The sequence below is a fragment of the Astyanax mexicanus genome, chromosome 8 (genome assembly GCF_023375975.1).
Source record: "Astyanax mexicanus isolate ESR-SI-001 chromosome 8, AstMex3_surface, whole genome shotgun sequence".
Lineage (NCBI taxonomy): Eukaryota > Metazoa > Chordata > Actinopteri > Characiformes > Acestrorhamphidae > Astyanax > Astyanax mexicanus.
In genome coordinates this window covers 1426858-1452300 of record NC_064415.1, presented here as the reverse complement: position 1 = coordinate 1452300, position 25443 = coordinate 1426858, and the positions used below count along the sequence as shown (strand labels likewise).

Below are 25443 nucleotides of genomic sequence, written 5' to 3'. Positions count from 1 at the left end.
CGAACCCCTAATAATAATAATAAATATAGCCGCAAGCGGCGATTTACGGGGTTCGAGCGTTACAGGCAAAGAGACCCCTGGAGGCCAGTTAGGCTTAAAACATGTTGCCGGTTGACCGGCATTGCCAAACAGGATGAGGATGACCAGCATGACCGTGAAGACCAAGCTAGATTACCAGCATGACTAATCTGGATGACAAACTTGTTGACCATATTGACCAAGCTGGAAGACCATAATGACCAAACTGGATGACCAGCATGGCAAAGGTGGTTGGCCAATATTACCAAGCTGGAAGACCACCATTACTATGAGGACAAAGCTGAATGACCAGCAGGACCATAATGACCAATGTGAATGGCCAGCATGACCAAGCTGGATGGCCAGCATAACCAAGCTGGGTGACCAGCGTGACCATAAAGACCATAATGGCAATGCTAGATGAGTGGTGTGAGTAAACTAGTTGAAAAGCATTGATAAATTGAGCTGTAGTGTTCATCAGGTTTTATGTGGTGTCTTACTGCACTCTAGTGCGCATTTGGTGAAACAAATTCAGTTCTTAAATTGAAAAAACACAAGGCATAAAAAGGGCGTATAAATAACCAGTATATAGTATATAAGTTTTGACCTGATTAACATTCCGCCTGTTAAAAGCTTGCTGGAATGTGATTGGCTAATAGTGACCACAAAAGTGTCCATATCAAATTTTCATTTGGTGTACCATTAGTGCATGGGCCATAGATGATAAATAGCTAGGATGACCTTGATAGCTTGTATGGTTCTAGAGAAACAGCTATCGAGCATTGGCCCCGCCCCCTGGGGGTGTATGTCTACTTAAACTGACAGGGTATCTGAGAATCATGTAATGATCAAAGGACTGAAGTGGTATTAGTGTCAGGTTAAGCATTCAAAAGTTATAAGTGTTAAAGACATTTTACTGCACCATGGTAGAACTCATTTGCATATGGCGGCCATATTGTTTATAAATGTAAAGATTTTTTAAATAATTATTAAGGAGTACGCTCTGCTGAACTGTTTGACACCAAACATGTCATGATTGGTCAAGGATCCAAGGACAAGATCTCAAAAGTAGGTTTTGCATATTATGCAAATTTAAAAAAAAATTAAGTGGGTGGAGCATAAACAACAATGACCCAGGCGGCTGACCAGCATGACCAAGAAGGATAAATATGTTCAATTAAGCAAGACAAGCAAGATTGAATAAGTTCAGCAGAGCTTTAATTTAGAATAATTCACCTGTAGCTGTTTCACCAAATGACCACCAGAGCGCAGCAAGAGACCACATATAACCTGCTGGAAATCTATCACTCTATAAGTAAGACAGAACATTCCCTATCAGTGTGTTTCTATTTATTAAAAAGAGAAGAAAAGTCCGATTGGGCTCCAAATTGGTACTCATGATCAAGTGGTCTGTATATACATGTATGTAAATTTGTGTGTTGATAGGGTCAAAGGTTCCTGACTTCTGACCATTTAGGTTTGAAAAAAGTGATAATACAGGCTTATGGCCTACAAAATGGCTGTTGCTCTTTGGCCATATTAGAGGCAAAAAATATCTGATTTGACTCAAAATTTGCAATCATGATCAAGTGGTCTGTATATACATGTATGTAAATTTGTGTGTTGATAGGGTCAAAGGTTCTTGACTTCTGACCATTTAGGTTTGAAAAAAGTGATAATACAGGCTTATGGCCTACAAAATGGCTGTTGCTCTTTGGCCATATTAGAGGCAAAAAATATCTGATTTGGCTCAAAATTTGCAATCAGGATCACAATATCAGTCTATATATGTATGTCAATTTCTGTGCCAATAGGGTCAAAGGTTCCTGACTTCTGTCCATTTAGATTTGAAAAAAGCGATAATACAGGCTTGAGGCCTACAAAATTGCTGTAGTTTTCCAGCCGTTGTAGAGGCAAAACATGTCCGATTTGGCTGAAAATTTGGAATCAAGATCGGATTATCAGTCTATATATGTGTATAAATTTGTGTGTTGATAGGGTGAAAGGTTCCTGTCTTCTGTCCATTTAGGTTGGAAAATAGCGATAAATAGAATAAATTGAAAATAGTTATTTTTTCACTGTAGAGCCTACTGAAGACTTATTTGGCTCATACTTGGCAAATGTACTTCAAATGTCATTGTTAATTAGTAGCTTCAACAGTTTTGGCATGTTTTAAACTTTGACAGAGTTTTGGCCAAATAACTCTGAAAAGGCTTTCACGTACATGTTTGATCAAGGTTTATGGGCCTCAAATAGTTAAAATGTCAAGATTTTTTTGATAATTATTTACCTACAGGGTCTCAAGATTGCATCAAGACCAAATTTGTTTTGATTGATTAAGGACTTAAAGACAAGTTCGAAAAGAGCAATTTTTACTCTTTTGGCCACTGATGAAAATCTTTGCATTTTTGGTAATTATATGTAATTACAAAGTTGTAAAGGCTACAGCAAAGTATACAACTAAAAAAGAATAACAAGCCTAGGCCACTTGTACCTTTAGATATAACTGATTTTCTGCTATAGCGCCCCCTTGAGGCCAATCAACGCCATATTTTAATGGATGATAGAAGGCCCTGAGATACATGTAGGGTATAAGTATCGTCCTGATTGGTCATTGTTTAGCCTGTCAAAAGCTTGCTGGAATCTGATTGGCTAATAACGATTGCAAAAATTTGCATATCAAATTTTCCTTCTGTAAAACATTAGGACATAGGCCATAGATGATACATGCCAAAGGAGAGCTTCATAGCTTGTACGGTTCCTGAGAAACAGATTTTTAGTTTTGGCTCCGCCCCCTGGGGGCGTATGTCTACACAGATTGATGGGCTACCTCAGAATCATGTTGGCATCAAAGTTGTAAAGTGGCATTAGTGTAGGTTTAAGCATTCAAAAGTTATAGCTGTTAGAGTAAATTTGGGTGTGCCACGGTAAGATTAATTTGCATATGGCGGCCATATTGTTTAAAAATTTCTCAATTTTTTCGATAATTATTGAGGTTGGGACTCTGCTGAGTTGTTTGACACCAAATATGACAGGATTGGTCAATGACCCTAGGACAAGTTCTCAAAAGTAGGTTTTGCATATTATGCTAAATAGCAAAAAATCTAAGTGGGCGGAGCTTAGTGGTTCTATTGACCTTTTTGATTTGACATTAACCAAGGAATCATATAATGCAAGAATTTTTGCTCTAGCTATCAGGGCGTAGGAGTTACGAGGCCAAACGCGTTGACCTTCGCCATAGCGCCCCCTTGAGGCCGATCGGGCTCATCTTTTGAATCTGAGTAGCGGTGAGAAGTACTACCATATGACCAAGTCTCAGCCCTGTAGGCCTTACGGTTTCTTCTGCCCAATCACTTCTATGGCAGAAAAAGAATAAGAACTATAATAATAATAATAATAATAATAATAATAATAATAATAATCAGAACAATTACAATAGGGTTTCTAGCACTACGTGCTCGAACCCCTAATAATCAGAACAATTACAATAGGGTTTCTAGCACTACGTGCTCGAACCCCTAATAATCAGAACAATTACAATAGGGTTTCTAGCACTACGTGCTCGAACCCCTAATAATAATCAGAACAATTACAATAGGGTTTCTAGCACTACGTGCTCGAACCCCTAATAATCAGAACAATTACAATAGGGTTTCTAGCACTACGTGCTCGAACCCCTAATAATAAATATAGCCGCAAGCGGCGATTTACGGAGTTCGAGCGTTACAGGCAAAGAGACCCCTGGAGGCCAGTTAGGCTTAAAACATGTTGCCGGTTGACCGGCATCGCCAAACTGGATGAGGATGACCAGCATGACCGTGAAGACCAAGCTAGATTACCAGCATGACTAATCTGGATGACAAACTTGTTGACCATATTGACCAAGCTGGAAGACCATAATGACCAAACTGGATGACCAGCATGGCAAAGGTGGTTGGCCAGTATGACCAAGCTGGAAGACCACCATTACTATGAGGACAAAGCTGAATGACCAGCAGAACCATAATGACCAATGTGAATGGTCAGCATGACCTAGCTGGATGGCCAGCATAACCAAGCTGGGTGACCAGCGTGACCATAAAGACCATAATGGCAATGCTAGATGAGTGGTGTGAGTAAACTAGTTGAAAAGCATTGATAAATTGAGCTGTAGTGTTCATCAGGTTTTATGTGGTGTCTTGCTGCACTCTAGTGGGCATTTGGTGAAACAACTTCAGTTCTTAAATTAAAAAAACACAAGGCATAAAAAGGGCATATAAATAACCCGTATATAGTATATAAGTTTTGACCTGATTAACATTCCGCCTGTTAAAAGCTTGCTGGAATGTGATTGGCTAATAGTGACCACAAAAGTGTCCATATCAAATTTTCATTTGGTGTACCATTAGTGCATGGGCCATAGATGATAATTGGCTAGGATGACCTTGATAGCTTGTATGGTTCTAGAGAAACAGCTATTGAGCATTGGCCCCGCCCCCTGGGGGGTGTATGTCTACTTGAACTGACAGGGTATCTGAGAATCATGTAATGATCAAAGGACTGAAGTGGTATTAGTGTCAGGTTAAGCATTCAAAAGTTATAAGTGTTAAAGACATTTTACTGCACCATGGTAGAACTCATTTGCATATGGCGGCCATATTGTTTATAAATGTAAAGATTTTTTTAATAATTATTGAGGAGTAAGCTCTGCTGAACTGTTTGACACCAAACATGTCATGATTGGTTAAGGATCCAAGGACAAGATCTCAAAAGTAGGTTTTGCATATTATGCAAATTTATAAAAAAAAATTAAGTGGGTGGAGCATAAACAAGAATGACCCAGGCGACTGACCAGCATGAACAAGAAGGATAAATATGTTCAATTAAGCAAGACAAGCAAGATTGAACAAGTTCAGCAGAGCTTTAATTTAGAATAATTCACCTGTAGCTGTTTCACCAAATGACCACCAGAGCGCAGCAAGAGACCACATATAACCTGCTGGAAATCTATCACTCTATCAGAAAGACAGAACGTTCCCTATCAGTGTGTTTCTATTTATTAAAAAGAGAAGAAAAGTCCGATTGGGCTCCAAATTGGTACTCATGATCAAGTGGTGTGTATATACATATATGTAAATTTGTGTGTTGATAGGGTCAAAGGTTCCTGACTTCTGACCATTTAGGTTTGAAAAAAGTGATAATACAGGCTTATGGCCTACAAAATGGCTGTTGCTCTTTGGCCATATTAGAGGCAAAAAATATCTGATTTGGCTCAAAATTTGCAATCAGGATCACAATATCAGTCTATATATGTATGTCAATTTCTGTGTCAATAGGGTCAAAGGTTCCTGACTTCTGTCCATTTAGATTTGAAAAAAGCGATAATACAGGCTTGAGGCCTACAAAATCGCTGTAGTTTTCCAGCCGTTGTAGAGGCAAAACATGTCCGATTTGGCTGAAAATTTGCAATCAAGATCAGATTATCAGTCTATATATGTGTATAAATTTGTGTGTTGATAGGGTGAAAGGTTCCTGTCTTCTGTCCATTTAGGTTGGAAAATAGCGATAAATAGAATAAATTGAAAATAGTTATTTTGTCACTGTAGAGCCTACTGAAGACTTATTTGGCTCATACTTGGCACATGTACTTCAAATTTCATTGTTAATTAGTAGCTTCAACAGTTTTGGCATGTTTTAAACTTTGACAGAGTTTTGGCCAAATAACTCTGAAAAGGCTTTCACGTACATGTTTGATCAAGGTTTATGGGCCTCAAATAGTTAAAATGTCAAGATTTTTTTGATAATTATTTACCTACACGGTCTCAAGATTGCATCAAGACCAAATTTGTTTTGATTGATTAAGGACTTAAAGACAAGTTCGAAAAGAGCAATTTTTACTCTTTTGGCCACTGATGAAAATCTTTGCATTTTTGGTAAACATATGTAATTACAAAGTTGTAAAGGCTACAGCAAAGTATACAACTAAAAAAGAATAACAAGCCTAGGCCACTTGTACCTTTAGATATAACTGATTTTCTGCTATAGCGCCCCCTTGAGGCCAATCAACGCCATATTTTAATGGATGATAGAAGGCCCTGAGATACATGTAGGGTATAAATATCGTCCTGATTGGTCTTTGTTTAGCCTGTCAAAAGCTTGCTGGAATCTGATTGGCTAATAACGATCGCAAAAATTTGCATATCAAATTTTCCTTTTGTAAAACATTAGGACATAGGCCATAGATGATACATGTCAAAGGAGAGCTTCATAGCTTGTACGGTTCCTGAGAAACAGATTTTTAGCTTTGGCTCCGCCCCCTGGGGGCGTATGTCTACACAGATTGACGGGCTACCTCAGAATCATGTTGGCATCAAAGTTGTAAAGTGGCATTAGTGTAGGTTTAAGCATTCAAAAGTTACAGCTGTTAGAGTAAATTTGGGTGTGCCACGGTAAGGTTAATTTGCATATGGCGGCCATATTGTTTAAAAATTTCTCAATTTTTTTGATAATTATTGAGGTTGGGACTCTGCTGAGTTGTTTGACACCAAATATGACAGGATTGGTCAATGACCCTAGGACAAGTTCTCAAAAGTAGGTTTTGCATATTATGCTAAATAGCAAAGAATCTAAGTGGGCGGAGCTTAGTGGTTCTATTGACCTTTTTGATTTGCCATTAACCAAGGAATCATATAATGCAAGAATTTTTGCTCTAGCTATCAGGGCGTAGGAGTTACGAGGCCAAACTCGTTGACCTTCGCCATAGCGCCCCCTTGAGGCCGATAGGGCTCATCTTTTGAATCTGAGTAGCGGTGAGAAGTACTACCATATGACCAAGTCTCAGCCCTGTAGGCCTTACGGTTTCTTCTGCCCAATCACTTCTATGGCAGAAAAAGAATAAGAATAATAATAATAATAATAAATATAGCCGCAAGCGGCGATTTACGGGGTTCGAGCATTACAGGCAAAGAGACCCCTGGAGGCCAGTTAGGCTTAAAACATGTTGCCGGTTGACTGGCATCGTCAAACTGGATGAGGATGACCAGCATGACCGTGAAGACCAAGCTAGATTACCAGCATGACTAATCTGGATGACAAACTTGTTGACCATATTGACAAACCTGGAAGACCATAATGACCAAACTGGATGACCAGCATGGCAAAGGTGGTTGGCCAGTATGACCAAGCTGGAAGACCACCATTACTATGAGGACAAAGCTGAATGACCAGCAAGACCATAATGACCAATGTGAATGGCCAGCATGACCAAGTTGGATGGCCAGCATAACCAAGCTGGGTGACCAGCGTGACCATAAAGACCATAATGGCAATGCTAGATGAGTGGTGTGAGTAAACTAGTTGAAAAGCATTGATAAATTGAGCTGTAGTGTTCATCAGGTTTTATGTGGTGTCTTACTGCACTCTAGTGGGCATTTGGTGAAACAAATTCAGTTCTTAAATTGAAAAAACACAAGGCATAAAAAGGGCATATAAATAACCCGTATATAGTATATAAGTTTTGACCTGATTAACATTCCGCCTGTTAAAAGCTTGCTGGAATGTGATTGGCTAATAGTGACCACAAAAGTGCCCATATCAAATTTTCATTTGGTGTACCATTAGTGCATGGGCCATAGATGATAATTGGCTAGGATGACCTTGATAGCTTGTATGGTTCTAGAGAAACAGCTATCGAGCATTGGCCCCGCCCCCTGGGGGGGTGTATGTCTACTTAAACTGACAGGGTATCTGAGAATCATGTAATGATCAAAGGACTGAAGTGGTATTAGTGTCAGGTTAAGCATTCCAAAGTTATAAGTGTTAAAGACATTTTACTGCACCATGGTAGAACTCATTTGCATATGGCGGCCATATTGTTTATAAATGTAAAGATTTTTTTAATAATTATTGAGGAGTAAGCTCTGCTGAACTGTTTGACACCAAACATGTCATGATTGGTCAAGGATCCAAGGACAAGATCTCAAAAGTAGGTTTTGCATATTATGCAAATTTAAAAAAAAAATAAGTGGGTGGAGCATAAACAAGAATGACCCAGGTGGCTGACCATCATGAACAAGAAGGATAAATATGTTCAATTAAGCAAGACAAGCAAGATTAAATAAGTTCAGCAGAGCTTTAATTTAGAATAATTCACCTGTAGCTGTTTCACCAAATGACCACCAGAGCGCAGCAAGAGACCACATATAACCTGCTGGAAATCTATCACTCTATCAGAAAGACAGAACATTCCCTATCAGTGTGTTTCTATTTATTAAAAAGAGAAGAAAAGTCTGATTGGGCTCCAAATTGGTATTCATGATCAAGTGGTCTGTATATACATGTATGTAAATTTGTGTGTTGATAGGGTCAAAGGTTCCTGACTTCTGACCATTTAGGTTTGAAAAAAGTGATAATACAGGCTTATGGCCTACAAAATGGCTGTTGCTCTTTGGCCATATTAGAGGCAAAAAATATCTGATTTGACTCAAAATTTGCAATCATGATCAAGTGGTCTGTATATACATGTATGTAAATTTGTGTGTTGATAGGGTCAAAGGTTCCTGACTTCTGACCATTTAGGTTTAAAAAAAGTGATAATACAGGCTTATGGCCTACAAAATGGCTGTTGCTCTTTGGCCATATTAGAGGCAAAAAATATCTGATTTGGCTCAAAATTTGCAATCAGGATCACAATATCAGTCTATATATGTATGTCAATTTCTGTGCCAATAGGGTCAAAGGTTCCTGACTTCTGTCCATTTAGATTTGAAAAAAGCGATAATACAGGCTTGAGGCCTACAAAATCGCTGTAGTTTTCCAGCCGTTGTAGAGGCAAAACATGTCCGATTTGGCTGAAAATTTGCAATCAAGATCGGATTATCAGTCTATATATGTGTATAAATTTGTGTGTTGATAGGGTGAAAGGTTCCTGTCTTCTGTCCATTTAGGTTGGAAAATAGCGATAAATAGAATAAATTGAAAATAGTTATTTTTTCACTGTAGAGCCTACTGAAGACTTATTTGGCTCATACTTGGCACATGTACTTCAAATGTCATTGTTAATTAGTAGTTTCAACAGTTTTGGCATGTTTTAAACTTTGACAGAGTTTTGGCCAAATAACTCTGAAAAGGCTTTCACGTACATGTTTGATCAAGGTTTATGGGCCTCAAATAGTTAAAATGTCAAGATTTTTTTGATAATTATTTACCTACAGGGTCTCAAGATTGCATCAAGACCAAATTTGTTTTGATTGATTAAGGACTTAAAGACAAGTTCGAAAAGAGCAATTTTTACTCTTTTGGCCACTGATGAAAATCTTTGCATTTTTGGTAATTATATGTAATTACAAAGTTGTAAAGGCTACAGCAAAGTATACAACTAAAAAAGAATAACAAGCCTAGGCCACTTGTACCTTTAGATATAACTGATTTTCTGCTATAGCGCCCCCTTGAGGCCAATCAACGCCATATTTTAATGGATGATAGAAGGCCCTGAGATACATGTAGGGTATAAGTATCGTCCTGATTGGTCATTGTTTAGCATGTCAAAAGCTTGCTGGAATCAGATTGGCTAATAACGATTGCAAAAATTTGCATATCAAATTTTCCTTCTGTAAAACATTAGGACATAGGCCATAGATGATACATGCCAAAGGAGAGCTTCATAGCTTGTACGGTTCCTGAGAAACAGATTTTTAGTTTTGGCTCCGCCCCCTGGGGGCGTATGTCTACACAGATTGACATGCTACCTCAGAATCATGTTGGCATCATAGGACTAAAGTGGCTTTAGTGTTGGTTTAAGCATTCAAAAGTTACAGCTGTTAGAGTAAATTTGGGTGTGCCACGGTAAGATTAATTTGCATATGGCGGCCATATTGTTTACAAATTTCACAATTTTTTTGATAATTATTGAGGTTGGGACTCTGCTGAGTTGTTTGACACCAAATATGACAGGATTGGTCAATGACCCTAGGACAAGTTCTCAAAAGTAGGTTTTGCATATTATGCTAAATAGCAAAAAATCTAAGTGGGCGGAGCTTAGTGGTTCTATTGACCTTTTTGATTTGACATTAACCAAGGAATCATATAATGCAAGAATTTTTGATCTAGCTATCAGGGCGTAGGAGTTACGAGGCCAAACGCGTTGACCTTCGCCATAGCGCCCCCTTGAGGCCGATCGGGCTCATCTTTTGAATCTGAGTAGCGGTGAGAAGTACTACCATATGACCAAGTCTCAGCCCTGTAGGCCTTACGGTTTCTTCTGCCCAATCACTTCTATGGCAGAAAAAGAATAAGAACTATAATAATAATAATAATAATAATAATAATCAGAACAATTACAATAGGGTTTCTAGCACTACGTGCTCGAACCCCTAATAATCAGAACAATTACAATAGGGTTTCTAGCACTACGTGCTCGAACCCCTAATAATAATCAGAACAATTACAATAGGGTTTCTAGCACTACGTGCTCGAACCCCTAATAATAATAATAATAATAATAATAATAATAATAATAATAATCAGAACAATTACAATAGGGTTTCTAGCACTACGTGCTCGAACCCCTAATAATAATAATAATCAGAACAATTACAATAGGGTTTCTAGCACTACGTGCTCGAACCCCTAATAATAATAAGAAAAATCTTAGCAAAAGCAATAGGGTTCTACGCACCTTCGGTGCTTGAACCCTAATAATTACCTTTTTACAGTTACAGCACATCAACCAACCTCCAACAGGAGTATAAAACACAACAAGAGTCCCTTTTGCTCACTAAAGGTTAATATAATGATGATAATTTTGAATAAAAAATTTAAAGAATTCATGTTATTTTATGCAGTTCTTTTTCGATTATTTTTGTAGGCTTTTTAATTCTGTTTCACAGTAAAATATGTAAAAATAATGCAAGTGCTTTTAGTCAATATTTGGATGTTCTGATATTAGACCTTAGTATATTTTTAAGAAATATAACGATTACCTGCTGAATTTACTGAAGATGATGCACATATGGAGACATCTTAAAAAAGTAATAAGAGACTTGTCCAGTAAATAAAAACAAGGAATTTAAATGCTTGTGAAAGTAAGATTATACATAATATTATGGACTAAATATAATTATACAATAATATAATTATTAAAAGGAAGTTAAAGGTATGTTAAAGATGATGCACCATGTTGGAATAATTAAGTCTAGTCAGATAATGTGTATCACTGTAGTTTAAGGTGTTTATTGTTTGTATTGGTTGAGATATGAAGATCAGTAGGAGGAATCTGTAAATTCAGTGGTTAAATTCTTCCACCTGGTGGACAAAACCTGCACCTGCAGCACACCTGAGGCGGTGGGCGTGTCCTCGTGATGTCACTGAGGAGAAAGGAAAGTAAAATCTCCAGAATCCGGTTCTCTTCAGCTGAACTTCGGTCTCCGGTGTTTTTTGGAGGATCTGTATCTCCTGCAGGTGAGCAGTTAAAACCTCGTATCTCTCTTTTCTGATCATCCTGTCTGATCCTGATCTGGGTTCAGTGTTTCTTTTTTGGAGGATCTGGATCTCCTGCAGGTAAAGCAGGTACAGCTCAGACTGATCTTCATATGACTCCCTGCTAAACTAACACACAGCCTGGCCAGCTCACACTGGTTAAACTGGTTCTGCTGGTGGAGCAGCTGAACTCCTGATCAGCACAGGGTCTGTTTTCATTACAGTTGGATGGTTTATCTGGTTAAACTGCAATGTGTTTACCGTCCCTGAGATCTAATAAAATGGAAATATATTTAATTTGATGATCAGGCTCTCAAGTTTAGGAGTCGGTTCAGAGTGAGATTATGTTGGGAAGAGCAGGGAGGTGTTGCTGACGGGTGCAGCCTATTTTCCAGTTTGGTGAGTCACCAGTAAAGGAAGAGATTTAAAAAAATAAAAATCACAGTTTTCATTCAAGTGTGAAAAAGAAGAACTAAAAACAGGGTCAAATACTGTAGTTAAGATACTAAAATTAGAATTTTTGATGTGATCCCTGCCTAAATATCAGTATCCCTATACTGAAATGATGCTGCTGCAACAACCTAAAACACCAGAAATCAATAATAAAAGTACTAAAAGATTAAACATGGAAAATACTGATGTTTATTCTTCATTTAAAGTAAGATCATAATAAGTTTATGGAATTTATTTTATAGTTAACTTTATCTGTGAGCTGTCTGAGAGGAGAGCCCCTCCCAACCAGGAAACATCTAAACAAAAAATGTGAAAAATGTCAGTGATGTCATCACCCCCCCCAACACGCTTGCTCCCAATTAGAATCAATAGAATCAAAGTTCAAGAAAAGAACCGATTCATTGTTCTGTGTTTTTATTTGATTAGATTAAAAAACTTTAGAAAATAAGGCATTTAAAAGCTGGGAGAGATTTAAACTTTAAAATCTGCTGATATTTCCTGAATTCATCTAACGTTGCACAAAGCTCCAAAGACCCATCACTGCCTGAGGCTCTCAACAAGTTCTACGCCCGCTTTGAGAACCCTGACACACCCCCCAGCACCAGACTCCCACACTCACCAGGAGAGGAGCCCCTCAGCGTGACACCAGCAGAAGTAAGGAGAACGCTGAGGAGGATCAACACCCGAAAAGCTGCCGGCCCGGACAACATCCCCGGACAGGTGCTAAAAGACTGCTCTCGGACGTCCTGGCCGACATTTTCAACGCGTCCCTCATCCAGGCAGCTGTCCCCACTTGCCTGAAGACCACCACCATCATCCCGGTCCCCAAGAGCTCCACAGTGACAGGTCTGAATGACTACCGGCCAGTAGCCCTCACTCCAATAGTCACAAAGTGCTTTGAAAGACTGGTTCAGACCCACATCAAAGCCACCATCAACGTCACTGAGGATCCACACCAGTATGCATACAGGAAGAATGTCATCCTCCGTGGTCCACACTGCCCTCACCCACCTGGAGCAGAAGGATTCCTACGTTCGGATGCTCTTTGTGGACTTCACATCTGCTTTCAACACCATGATTCCTCAGACACTGATAACCAAACTCTCCTCACTTGGACTGAGGTCTTCCCTGTGCAACTGGGTCCTAGACTTCCTGACCAACAGGCCGCAGTCTGTGAGGATTCACAACATCTCCTCCCCCACCATAATCCTCAGCACTGGCTTCCCTCAGGGCTGTGTGCTGAGCCCCATCCTGTTCACACTGCTCACATATGACTGCTCACCTCTCCATCCAGGCTGTCATATTGTGAAGTTTGTGGACGACACGGCAGTGGTTGGATGCATCACAAACAGAGATGAGTCCAGCTACAGGCAGGAGGTGGAACACCTGGAGGATTGGTGCAGAGAAAACAACCTCTGCATCAATGTAAAGAAGACAAAGGAGATGACTGTGGACTTCAGAAGGGGCAAGCATGCCCACCTCCCCCTGCACATTGGAGGATCTGCGGTGGAAGTGGTTGACAGCTACAGGTACTTGGGTGTGCACCTGACCAGCAACCTCACCTGGAGCAACAACACTTCCACTCTGGTCAGGAAGGCACATCAGCGGCTCTACTTCCCTCAGGAGGCTGAGACGAGCTGGACTCGGGAGCGCAGTCCTCACCTCCTTCTACAGATGTGTGGTGGAGAGCGTCGTGTGCTCCAGCATCAATGTGTGGCATGGAAGCTGCTCTGCTGCAGACAGGAAAGCACTGCAGAGGGTGGTGAAGGTTGCACAGAGGATTGTTGGAGTTAGCTTCCCCAGCACCACAGAAATTTACACCTCCAGATGCAGTAAAAGGGCCACCTGCATCAGGAAGGATCCCACCCACCCAGCACACTCACTTCCTGTCCCACTCCCCTCAGGCCGGAGGCTGCGGAGCATTAAGTGCAAAACAACCAGACTCAGAAACAGCTTCATTCCGGAAGCTGTAAGACTCTTAAACTCCACTTAACAACATACTGCACTGACACTAAGGACAAATTACTGTTTACTGTTTACAAACATGGTCACTTTACTTGCACTGAGACACTTTATCTCCACTGCTCTAACTCCATATCATGCTGCTATAGCACACTTGCACTCTGGACTTCATGTTGCTGAACCTTTCTACTCTCTATTTATTTCTTATTCTTTTGGGGTATTTATCTATTTTATAGTCTATTTTTATTGTATTCTTTTTTATCTATATATCTATTTTAATAACAGCTCTTTGGGTGTAAACTGGATCGTGAGATCACAATTTCGTTCCACCTCATGTACCACATGTGATGCGAATGACAATAAAATCTCCTTGAATCCTTGAGTTGTGACCATGTGATCTGTGTGGTGACTGGAAGCTTTGAGGAAATTGAACAGGATGGGATGAGTGTAGAGTTGTTGACTCATTAAGTGAATCGGTTCAGGAATCGAGTGCAGATTTGAATCAGTGATTCAGAACATTGTTTAGAAGCTCATGTTTTTATATGAGGCTCTGATAGATAGATAGATAGAGAGAGAGAGAGATAGAGCTCAGGGTTCACTGATCTATCAGACAGACAGAAACTGAGGGTAGTGCTGGGAGGGGGGGCGGAGCTCTGCTCTGGCTGGCAGGTATGTACAGGTGTGTCACAGTCTGAGGGAGAGAGGGCTAGTTCAGTAATAAACACCAAAACCACTGTACTATAATGTACTGTACTGATACCAGCTTCTAATACACAGATAATTATATAGATCAACGGTAATTAATGTTTAATTAACCTTGGTGAATTATTTATGTGTATATCAACTGTTTATGTATGCATTTACGTTAAAAGATAAATTTATTAAATTAATTAATTATATCATAAAATCCTATTTGAACGGCGCCACTTTGATCGGTTTTCTGTTGAGAGTAAGACCACTTACTGAGAAGATGCTCCAGATAAAAGAGCTCAGTCACACAGTAGACTGGTGATGAGTGGTCATCCAAACATGTTTTCGTCTATGGTGTTGTATGATGAGTAGAACATAGAGAAGTTGTGTAATATTGGAGAGGAGTTTGGAGAGGATGTGATACTTTAGTTATTTCAAAATTCCACAGTAAGATGGTCAACTACAGCTTTAACTTTATTGTTCTGGATTTAACTAGTATATAATTTGATAGGAAAGCAGCTACAGCATGAAACCATTTGCTAGCTCTTGCATATATTACCTGAGTCAGGATCCCCCTACTGCACTGAGTTATTGATGAATTATCATGAAAAATGTTGGATCTTCATGATGTCTGTGTTTCCTCTATCAGTCATGGCTTCCTCCAGCAGTCTCCTGTCTGAAGATGAGTTTCAGTGCTCTATCTGTCTGGATGTGTTCACTGATCCGGTCACTACTCCATGTGGACACAACTTCTGCATGGTCTGTCTCAAAAAATGCTGGAACAGCAGCTCACACTGCCAGTGTCCCCTCTGTAAAAGAGAATTCCCTCAAAGACCAGAATTGTTTGTGAACACCTTCATCTCTGGACTGACTGCTCAGTTCAAGAATTCGCTTCAGGTGAAATCCAGCAGATCTTCAGTGAAACCTCCCTCCAAGCCTAAGAAGATTCTGTGTGATTCCTGCACTGAGAAAAAGATGGAGGCTCTGAAGTCCTGTCTGGACTGTGGAATATCTTACTGCAGCGGTCATCTGACCCTCCATAAAAATACACCTAAACTCAAGAATCACAAGCTGATGGACCCTGTGGAGAACCTGCAGGACTACATCTGCCAGAATCATGAGAGACCGCTGGAGCTGTTCTGTAGAGACGACCAGACCTGTGTGTGTCGGTTCTGCACTGAGACAGACCACAAGACTCACAGCACTGTTCCTGTAGAGCAGGAGAGTGGAGAGAAGAAGGTCAGATATTTAGAGAAAGAATTATTCACTTAAATTAAGCCTCATTTATTTTCTATGCTACAGATTCCTCAGATTAATGAGCGTCTTTCTTATAATGTGTCTAATGTCCATAGACTCAGCTGGGGAAGACACAGGCAGATGTTCAGCAGATGATCCAGGACCGAATGAAGAAGATTAAGGAGATCAATCACTCTGTAGATCTCAATAAGGTGAGTCTGAGTTTTATTTGACTGTTTCTAATATCACATCAGTAACATTCCAGCCTTCAGTCACTTCCAGTCTTTTGTGATTGTGATGAATGTGGTCTGGATTGGTCAGAAAAACACAGAGAAGGAGAAAGCAGACAGTGTGGAGATCTTCAGGGCTCTGGTGCGCTGCATTGAGAGGAGCCAGGCGGAGCTGCTGGAGGTGATGGAGGAGAAGCAGAAAGCAGCAGAGAGGCAGGCTGAAGAGCTGATTAAAGAGCTGGAGCAGGAAATCACTGAGCTAAAGAGGAGAGACACTGAGCTGGAGCAGATCTCCCACACTGAGGACCACCTCCACCTCCTACAGGTCAGAGTCCCTCTGTTCCTCAATAATAATGCAGTCCAGCACAGGACAGCACTGCCCATGCTGAGGGGTTTCTCCTCTCTCCTGCTGTACTGTAGGTTTACCCCACCCTCTGCAGACCCCCACCCACCAAGACCTGGACTGACGTCAGGATTAACACTCATCTGAGGGTGGAGACTCTGAGGAGAGTTCTGTCTCAGCTTCAGGAAGCCCTCAGTGAGGAGATGAGGAAGGTTCTTAAGACCCGTAAGTATCTACTGATCAGTCAGAGCTTAGATTTTGTCTCCTATTTACCTTATTAAATTCAGCAAGTCCAAAACACCAGAGAAACGACCAATAGATACCAGCTGCATCTTTACAAGGGAAACAGGGGCAGTGGATGAGGTGGGAGAGTGTAGAGAAGCAGAGAATCACCTGGCACGAGTTTCAGGTGTTGGATGTGAGTCATATGAAGTTTGATGATGATGATGATGATCCTCCTCCAAAACTGCAAAATGTTGTGGAAACTTTGCAAAAACACAAAAAATACATTAAAATGAGAAAAGTTTAATTCCTGATGAAAATGTAGAATGGTTAACAGATCAGAAAGCAGTTTCTCTATTCCATTTGGTTTCCATGATGTTGCTAAGTGGTTGCTATGGCATTTTATATAGTTGCTCATTAGTTGTTATTGTATCCCTGGTGGTTCCTATGGTGTTGATGAGTGGTTGCAATGAACTTCCTAGGTAGTCACTACTCAGTTGCTGGGGTTAACCAGGTAATTGCCACAATGTTGCTAAGTGGTTTCTGTGGTATTCCAGGTAGTTGATATGGTGTTGCTATGATAATCCAGTCGGTTGCTATGGCGTTGTTATGTGATTTTTAAAAATATTTGATATAGTTTATGTATTGTTGATCTTTTGTCCTCTTCCTGTTTCCCATAAGCTGCTTTATGACTATTAAAATTAATTTGGCGTGACTTGATAGCTGTGGTATCCCAGGTGGTTGGCCTATTGTAATCCATGTGGTTGCTGCATTGTTTCTGGATGGTTTCTATGGTAGCCCAGCTGGTTGCTGTGTTGTTGCTACGTGGTTACTACGATAACTCATAATGTTGCTAAGTGATTGCTTGGTGGCTGCTAGCCAGTGTAGTGCTAGCTGTAGTGTTCCAGGTGGTTGCTCTTCTGTCTCAGGTGGTTGGTCAGATATCTAGTGTTGAGAGTTGGGTGTTGCACGTTATTTGTATTATGTTTATCTTTAAAGGGTTAATCAGTCCATTCTTATGAGACAAAATATGCAAAAATATCAGTAACCATGTGAAAATCATCTGATCAAAAACCAAAACAATGTACACAGGAATGAATCACAATTACAACAAAACAGTCTGGAATTAGATTGTTGGCAGTATTTTAAAATGTTAAATTAAATCCAGAAACAATGGTGTAATTTTATACATCAGATAATTATAATAAACTCTAGTTTTGTGCTGGAATTTCCATCAAATATTATCTACTGTACTTCATATTAATCAGACCTCATTCAACAGTTAATTAAACATAGTTTAAATTCTGACAGTCGTTTCTATTGTTTATTATTCTTTTCTGAACAGAACTGAAGAGAATTAAACAATATGCAGGTATGTTGTCTCTTCCTGATCACATGACTAAATACAGAGTGTGTATGTTGTGTAGTTGGTGCTGTATGATGTTAAAATGGGTTTAAATTGTGTGTGTTTCTCTCAGTGGATGTGACTCTGGATCCTGATACAGCTCATCCTGATCTCATCCTGTCTGATGATGGGAAACAGGTGAAACATGGAAACATCCGACAGAACCTTCCTGATTCTCCACAGAGGTTTAATCTGGTTCCCTGTGTTCTGGGAAAGGAGGGATTCTCCTCAGGGAGGTTTTACTATGAGGTTCAGGTCAGAGGGAAGAGTAACTGGGATTTAGGAGTGATCAGAGAGTCCTTCAACAGAAAGGGGAAGATTGCTATTACTCCTGAGGATGGATACTGGTCTGTAGTTCTGAGGAATGAAAGTGAATATACAGCTCGTGATTCTCCTCCTGTCCTCCTCTCCTTAAATCAGGTTCTCCAGAAGGTGGGGGTGTTTGTGGATTATGAGGAGGGTCTGGTCTCCTTCTATGATGTTGAGACCAGCTCTCATATCTACTCTTTCACTGGTCAGTCTTTCACTGAGAAAATCTATCCATACTTCAGTCCCTCTCTCAATGATGGAGGTAAAAACTCAGCTCCACTGATCATCACTCCTGTTCATCATCATAAATGAGCTTCTTTTACCCCAAAATAATATTTTCTCTGATATTTTCCACAAAACAAATTATTCAATCTTTCTATTTCTATATAAAATATAAATGGGTGGGTTAAATGATGCATGATTTTACAGTAATCAAGTAAAAATATTAATTAGGGTGTGTTTTCCTCCATAAATCTTCTGTTAGTGATGTAAAATAGATTTATGTTTTATTTAGATTTGTATTGTGAGGTAAACAGAATGCAGAATGTCCTGTGGTGTGACGTAATATGAATGAATTATGAAATATAAACCCTTATATAGAATAAATCAGTAATATCTGAACTGTTTATAATGGCTTTAATCATGTTTACTTTGCCAGTATAAGGTTTTAAAATGGATCAGACTCCTACAATAATTATCACAGGACATTTTTAAGGCTTTGTGATGAAAATGATCAGGTTTTTAAACAGGCAGTTTGATGGTCATCTCTAGAGGTTCTTTAGTGCAGCAGGAAACAGAAGGTCCTTCAGATGATTGGCTGTGATTTGGATGTTTGAATCTCTTATTAATTTTACAGATTTCCTACTTTCTGTGAAACAGTTAACGTTTCAGTTTTCCTCAGTCCTGCGGTGTGACGGCTCTACTTTGAGAAAATGTAAATATTAATCTTAATAAATTAGTATAAATAAAGTTTAAAATATATATTTAATCAGTTATTAAAATGTGCAGGGTTAATTACATCAACTTTCTTTTTTCAAATGTACAGAATTGATTTTTTTTATTTTACTGTAATGTAATGTCACACCGCAGGACAGTTTATGTACAAGGTTGTGAGAAAAGCTTATAAAATGTTAGAAAAAGAGAAATAATGTCTGGAGAAAACGAGCAGATCAGGATAGTTTAAACTCTGAACTGCAGAATTTCATAAAATGAGTTAAAATATGAAAATATAAAAGTAGTTTATTTTATAAATATCTGTTTCAGCTCCATTCATCAAATACCCAAATCCAGTGAATGAATGAAGAATGTAAAAATGTAATAAATGAAGATTAAATCAGGATCTTTGATCCAGTTTCTCTGTGTTAAAGAGGCTCATCTCTAAATCCTCTTTTTAGCATCATTTATGAAAAGTGATATTTAGTCTGTACTGTAATCTGTACACAGTTAATCAGACAGCAGGTAAAGCTACCTGTACCTGTTTCACTGTGTTCTGTCTTGTGCTGCAGAGCCAGTTTCATCCTATTTACTGTCCTGAATAAACTCTAATAAAGATCTGCTTTCATGAAGCTCTTTTTCTATCAGTTCCAGTCTGCACCGCGTCCTGTTTACTACTAACCAAACAACCCACCTTCTGCTCTTATCTAAAGGATGGGGAACAGCAGTTTAGAAGAGTCTAGAATCTGCAGAAAAGCTCATCTACAAGTTTGTTTCTGTAGAATTATTGTAGATTTCTTCACGTATTTACACTCAGAACATCAACAATACGGATCATTTGAACAGGGGAGCACAAACGTTGGGAATCGGTTCCAAAAGCTTAATATTAACCTGCTTTATCCTGTTCCACGACCATCTCTGACGTGTGATTGGGTCACGGTCCTGTTGGAGCTCTTAATTCACTCCAAGTTTAAACTGTACAGCTGATGGTTTGAGGTTCTGCTGAAGAAGAATTCTGAGCAAGTCCTCCTTCTCCATTATTCCATCCACTGTGTTGTTGGGAAATAATGGGTAAATGCTGAAAGACGCATGGTATTCTGGGTGTTGTAGTGTGTATGTGTAGTCGCCCTGTTGCAGCAGCGGGAGCAGCACGCGGCTCCGCTCTCTCTCTCTGTTCTCTTTGTTTAGCACGGCCACCCGGTTTATATCTCGCTTCACGATGCAAGCAGGCTATCAATAAATGCCAGTACTCCATTGCAAGTCAGCTTCCTCTCATCTTTCCGCTGGAGAATCCTCAAGTTTGGGTATTACCCCAGAACGGGTGGTAAGAAAAACGCACCTAGTTCTGGCCCACGGAGCTACAGTAAACGCTAGCTCCCCTGAGCTCTGAGACCACGGTCTGGGGGTAGAAATCAGGCAAAAGGTAACACTGGGGGCTCGTCCTGGGATTGTTCAACCGGCATTGGTGAGTGGATGAAGTTAAAATTATACTGGACTGCTGAAACGAGTGAAAAATAAAACGGACTGTTGAAATAGCTGCAGGTGAAGAGTGGCTAAGTGGCTAAAGCTAACCGCGAGTTCAGTGAGTTGCAGCTAGAGAGAGAGAGCATGGCGGCTACCCGAGACAGAACAGCACACGAGTTTGAGAGCGTAACAGCCTGCTCTAACCCGTTTATATCACCAGAAAATGTGAATGAAACTAGACGGTCACAATTCTCATTTGAGGACTGGATGAGTCAGTTTAATGATGTAAACGGCAACAGCGTTCAGAGCTGTAACTTGGTGGAGCTAAATACACGCGCTGCAGCACAGCCAAGCTTGCATTTACACCAAGTAAAGAGAGAAACTAACCCGTTTAAGATTTGTGATGAGAGTACAAAGCGCAGTGACAGTGGAATAGAGTCACAGCTAAATCAAAATGAGAATTGTACTATTTATTGCACCCAGTGCTGTCCCAAAAACCCTCAAGGTGAACAGTTTTCCCAGTCTTTAGTGGAAACGTCAGATCTGCAGCATATTAACCCTTTCAGTGATGTGCAACCTAGCTGCTACGCAGAAAGCACTCCTATAAATGCAAATTACCATCCAGTGTCACATAGAAGACCAGTGGACTCGCCTTTTACTCCAAAAATGCCACCAGTGCAAAATATAAATGCTCAGACACCAGAACAGTGTGCTCAGTGTGATTCGAAGCTCACTAAAGTTCACCCCAAAAGTGGACATACCTCCAGTCGTTCAAGGTCCAGTTCTGTTGGTAGGCGACCCAGGCATGTACATTATGACATATCATCTGACAGTGAGGGTGAAAACACAGCTAAGAGAGAAAGAATTCCTACTTTGCGACCAGGTCAATTTGATGGTACAGGCTCGTGGAAGGAGTTTCTACACCGGTTTGAAGGCTGTGCTGAGGCTAATCATTGGTCAGAAAAGACAATGGCTGTCCAGTTGAGGTTTTGTTTGGCAGGAGCTGCAGGGGCGGTCATCCACAAGAACCCAAGGTCCTCACGCTGGAGTTATGCCCGAATAGTGGAGGAAATTGAAGCTGCATATGGGTCTTCCTCTGAGCATGCTGCAGCTATTGGAATTGAATTGAGACAAAGAGTGCGCAAGCCAGGTGAGCCGCTGCATATACTAAGAGATGACATATATGAAAAAGTTTCTATTGTGTATGCAGACTGGCCCGAAGCAGAGCAAGACAGAATCGGTGTGGAGGTGTTCACCAACGCCTTGGGTGAGGCTGGGGTCGTTCAGAGGCTGTTGGAGGAGCATCCACGGACACTAGCACGGGCGTATGAGCTTGCTCACAGGTACGAAACAACCAAACGTGCAGCTGCCAGTGTGACTCGACTAATGCAGACAAGCGTGCAGACAACAGAGCGTAGAGTAAGAACTGCTACTGTGCGAGAAAGCGCTGAGGACAGTAAAGCTGTAGATGAAAACCAGACAGCATGGCCAGTAGAGCATGTATTAGGGCCCCAAAAATCTACTTTCAAGCAACGCAGACTAAAGCCAAACGAAAACAGAAACTTAAATTGGAGCGACATTAAGTGCCACAACTGTCAGGGCATTGGACACGTGAAACGAAATTGTCCTTCACCAAAAATGCCTGCTTATTCCAAAGTAGTTCCAAAAAATGCTAAAAGTCAGGATACACCTGCTGTCCTTCATGTTAAAAGCACAGGACCTGAGATGTGTATTCACATGCTGATGTACAACATGGAAGTATGTGCTTTGTTAGACAGTGGAGCTCGCAGAAACGTGCTACCCTTGCGATGCTATAAAGTGATTGATGACAATATTAGGCCTCCCTTGCAGTTCTCCACTGTGGAGTCGTTACAAGGCATCGGTTCGGAGAACGTAGATGTTAGTGGAGAAGTCGACCTCCCAGTCCAGATTGGCACTCGCACAGTAAGTGTTAACTTCATTGTGGCCGACATAGCAGAGAACACTGAAGCTATCCTTGGTCACCCTTTTCTGGAGCAAGCAAAAGCTCATCTAGACTTTGGCAGCAAAAAGATTGTGTTGTTTGGAGAACAAGTGCCTTACTTCAACCCCGAAAACAAACCCAGAGTGCATGTCGTTCGGGTGGCACGCACCACTATCCTTGAATCGGGATGCGAATACATCCTTCCTGGGTATGCACACTTTCGTGAACACGTCAGAGGTGAAGTCATGCTCAACCCAACCAAGGGTTTTGTTGAAAAACATGGCCTCCTAGTGGCGAGAGTTGTTGTCGACGCCAAGCCAAATGAGCATGTTCCAATCCGACTCTTCAACCCTGGAACAACTCCAGTAAAAGTCAACAAAGGTGCTATCGCTGGTTTCCTTCAAGCGGCTGATGTTGTCCAGTTCACTCCAAGTGTTCCACCTGCCGAGCCACCCAAAGCTTGTCCAAGTTTTCCAGTTATTCCTCCACATCTGCAAACCCTGTATAGAGACAGTGCTGCTGTGCTGAGTGCTAACGATCGTCTTGAGTTGGCCCAACTGCTCAGTACATATGGTGATGTATTCTCTACTGGACCAACCGACCTGGGTCGCACAAGCCTTGTCCAGCACGACATCCAACTCTTGCCTGGTCCACCCGTGAAGCAACAACCACGGCGTATGGCATTTGAAAAACAAATTGAGTCTGACGCTCAGATCCAACAGAGTCTTGAAAGTGGATTGGCTTCTCCAAGCAATAGCAGCTGGGCAGCGCCAATAGTCCTTGTACGAAAAAAAGACCAGACGTACCGCCTGTGCGTGGACTACAGGGCCCTCAACGCACGCACGGTAAAGGATGCGTATCCGCTCCCCCGCATCCAAGACACACTGGAGACTCTGTCCACTGCCAAATGGTTCAGCACCCTCGACTTAGCCTCTGGCTATTGGCAAGTTGCACTTACACCTAGGGCACGTAAAGCTGTCGCTTTCTGCAGCCGTAAAGGGCTATTTACTTGGAATGTTATGCCGTTCGGGTTGTGTAACGCGCCGGCAACATTCCAGCGCCTTATGGATCGCGTGCTGGCCGGGTTGCAGTGGGAAACATGCCTGGTTTACTTGGATGATATCATCCTCTTGGGAAAAGATGTACCAGAAATGCTCCAACGCCTGGCCCAAGTGTTCGACCGGTTCCGCCAAGCCAATCTGAAACTAAAGCCGACTAAGGGCTGCCTGTTCCGCCGTCAGGTGTCATATCTGGGCCACATTGTCTCTGCACAAGGCATTGCCACGGACCCAGAGAAAGTCCGGAAGGTTCAGCAGTGGCCACAGCCTACTTGTGTGTCTGAAGTGCGTCAATTTGTTGGCCTAGCGGCATACTATCGCCGATTTGTACAAGATTTCGCTACTATTGCCAAGCCTCTTCACGAACTGACCAAAAAACATGTTCGCTTCCAGTGGACGCCCGAATGCCAAGCCGCCTTTGAGGAACTAAAGAGCTCACTCACTAGTACACCTGTCCTGGGCTACCCACGTGACCACGGCAATCTCATCCTTGACACAGACGCCAGTAATTTCGGAATTGGTGCAGTTTTATCCCAAGTGCAGGACGGTGCCGAACGAGTACTGGCATATGGGAGCCGGCGACTGTCCTCCACCGAACAAAATTACTGCACCACCCGGAGAGAACTACTCGCAGTGGTAGAGTTCACCAGACATTTCCGTCAGTATCTTCTAGGAAGACCTTTCATTGTGCGCTCTGACCACAGCAGCCTGCGCTGGCTGGTCAACATCAAAGAGCCTGAGGGTCAGTTGGCAAGATGGCTTGAGAAGCTCGCTGAATATGACTTTCAAGTAGTACATCGCCCTGGACACCACCACCAGAATGCAGATGTTATGTCTCGTCGTCCATGTCGCACCACATGCCCATGCAACATGACAGATCCTGCTGATGTAGCCTGCAAAGTTACCCACAGAGGAGTACAGTGCGATCTTGAACCCCATATCACTCAGAACAGTGCTGCAGCTACTCCCCCGGAGCTCAGAGTAGTGGGGGTAGAGGAACATCATAAGGCCGGGGTGAGAACCGTGACGACCGTTCCCCAGTTGGATCAAGACCAAGCAAGCACTCTGTTTAAGGGCTGGAGTCTGGAAGACTTGCGCGCGGCCCAGAAAGCTGATCCCGATATCGGACCTCTCTGGCGCTGGCTTGATGAAGGAAGTGAGCGTCCCACCTGGGCAGATGTGTCGCCCTTGGGACCAGCAATCAAAGCTTATTGGAGCCAGTGGAAACGTCTGTACATGCGAGATGGTGTCCTTGTCCGCCGATTTTACTCCAACAATGAGACTGAGTTCCATCCACAGATGATTCTACCCCGTGTGTTCCGCCAAGATGTACAGCAGCAGATGCATGATGATCCAGTGGGTGGTCATTTTGGTGTGGAACGGACATTGGCAAGAGTACAGACACGGTACTACTGGTACCAAATGAGGGAAGACATCACCCTGTGGTGCCGCACCTGTACCAGCTGTGCTGCAAAGGTTCGTCCTCCCAAGACACCCCAGGCTCCAATGGGTACTGTGCGTGTGGGAGCTCCAATGGAAAGAATTGCTATCGACCTTATGGGACCCATGAATGAGACTGATCGCCATAATCGTTACATCTTAGTGGCACAAGATTATTTCACGAAGTGGGTGGAAGCTTATGCGTTGCCCAACGACCAAGCTGTCACCGTGGCTGAAGTTCTAACTTCTGAGTGGGTGTGTCG

At 41.5% G+C, this 25443-nt stretch overlaps 2 protein-coding genes across 4 annotated transcripts in view; both read left to right on the top strand.

The window, feature by feature from the left end:
• Window positions 1-25443, top strand: part of LOC111191213 (nuclear factor 7, ovary-like) — a 430228-nt gene that overhangs the window by 353467 nt on the left and 51318 nt on the right. The window contains exon 1 of one of the 2 annotated variants that reach the window (XM_049482619.1): window positions 11424-11454. The exons of the other annotated variant lie outside the window; for it this stretch is intronic. The gene's annotated coding sequence lies outside the window, so the exon portion shown is untranslated. Of the gene's footprint in view, window positions 1-11423; window positions 11455-25443 lie in introns of those variants that run through there. 2 annotated transcript variants of the gene reach the window in all.
• The window catches only part of LOC111190634 (E3 ubiquitin-protein ligase TRIM39-like), a 419370-nt gene that overhangs the window by 375217 nt on the left and 18710 nt on the right, over window positions 1-25443 (top strand). Inside the window, exon 7 of one of the 2 annotated variants that reach the window (XR_007440324.1) lies at window positions 18087-19428. Coding sequence is in view for 1 of the 2 variants with exons in the window: in XM_049482615.1 (XP_049338572.1) it covers window positions 18087-18634 (548 nt within the window). In the remaining variant the exon portion in view is untranslated. Of the gene's footprint in view, window positions 1-18086; window positions 19903-25443 lie in introns of those variants that run through there. The other variant, XM_049482615.1, reaches the window with a different exon arrangement.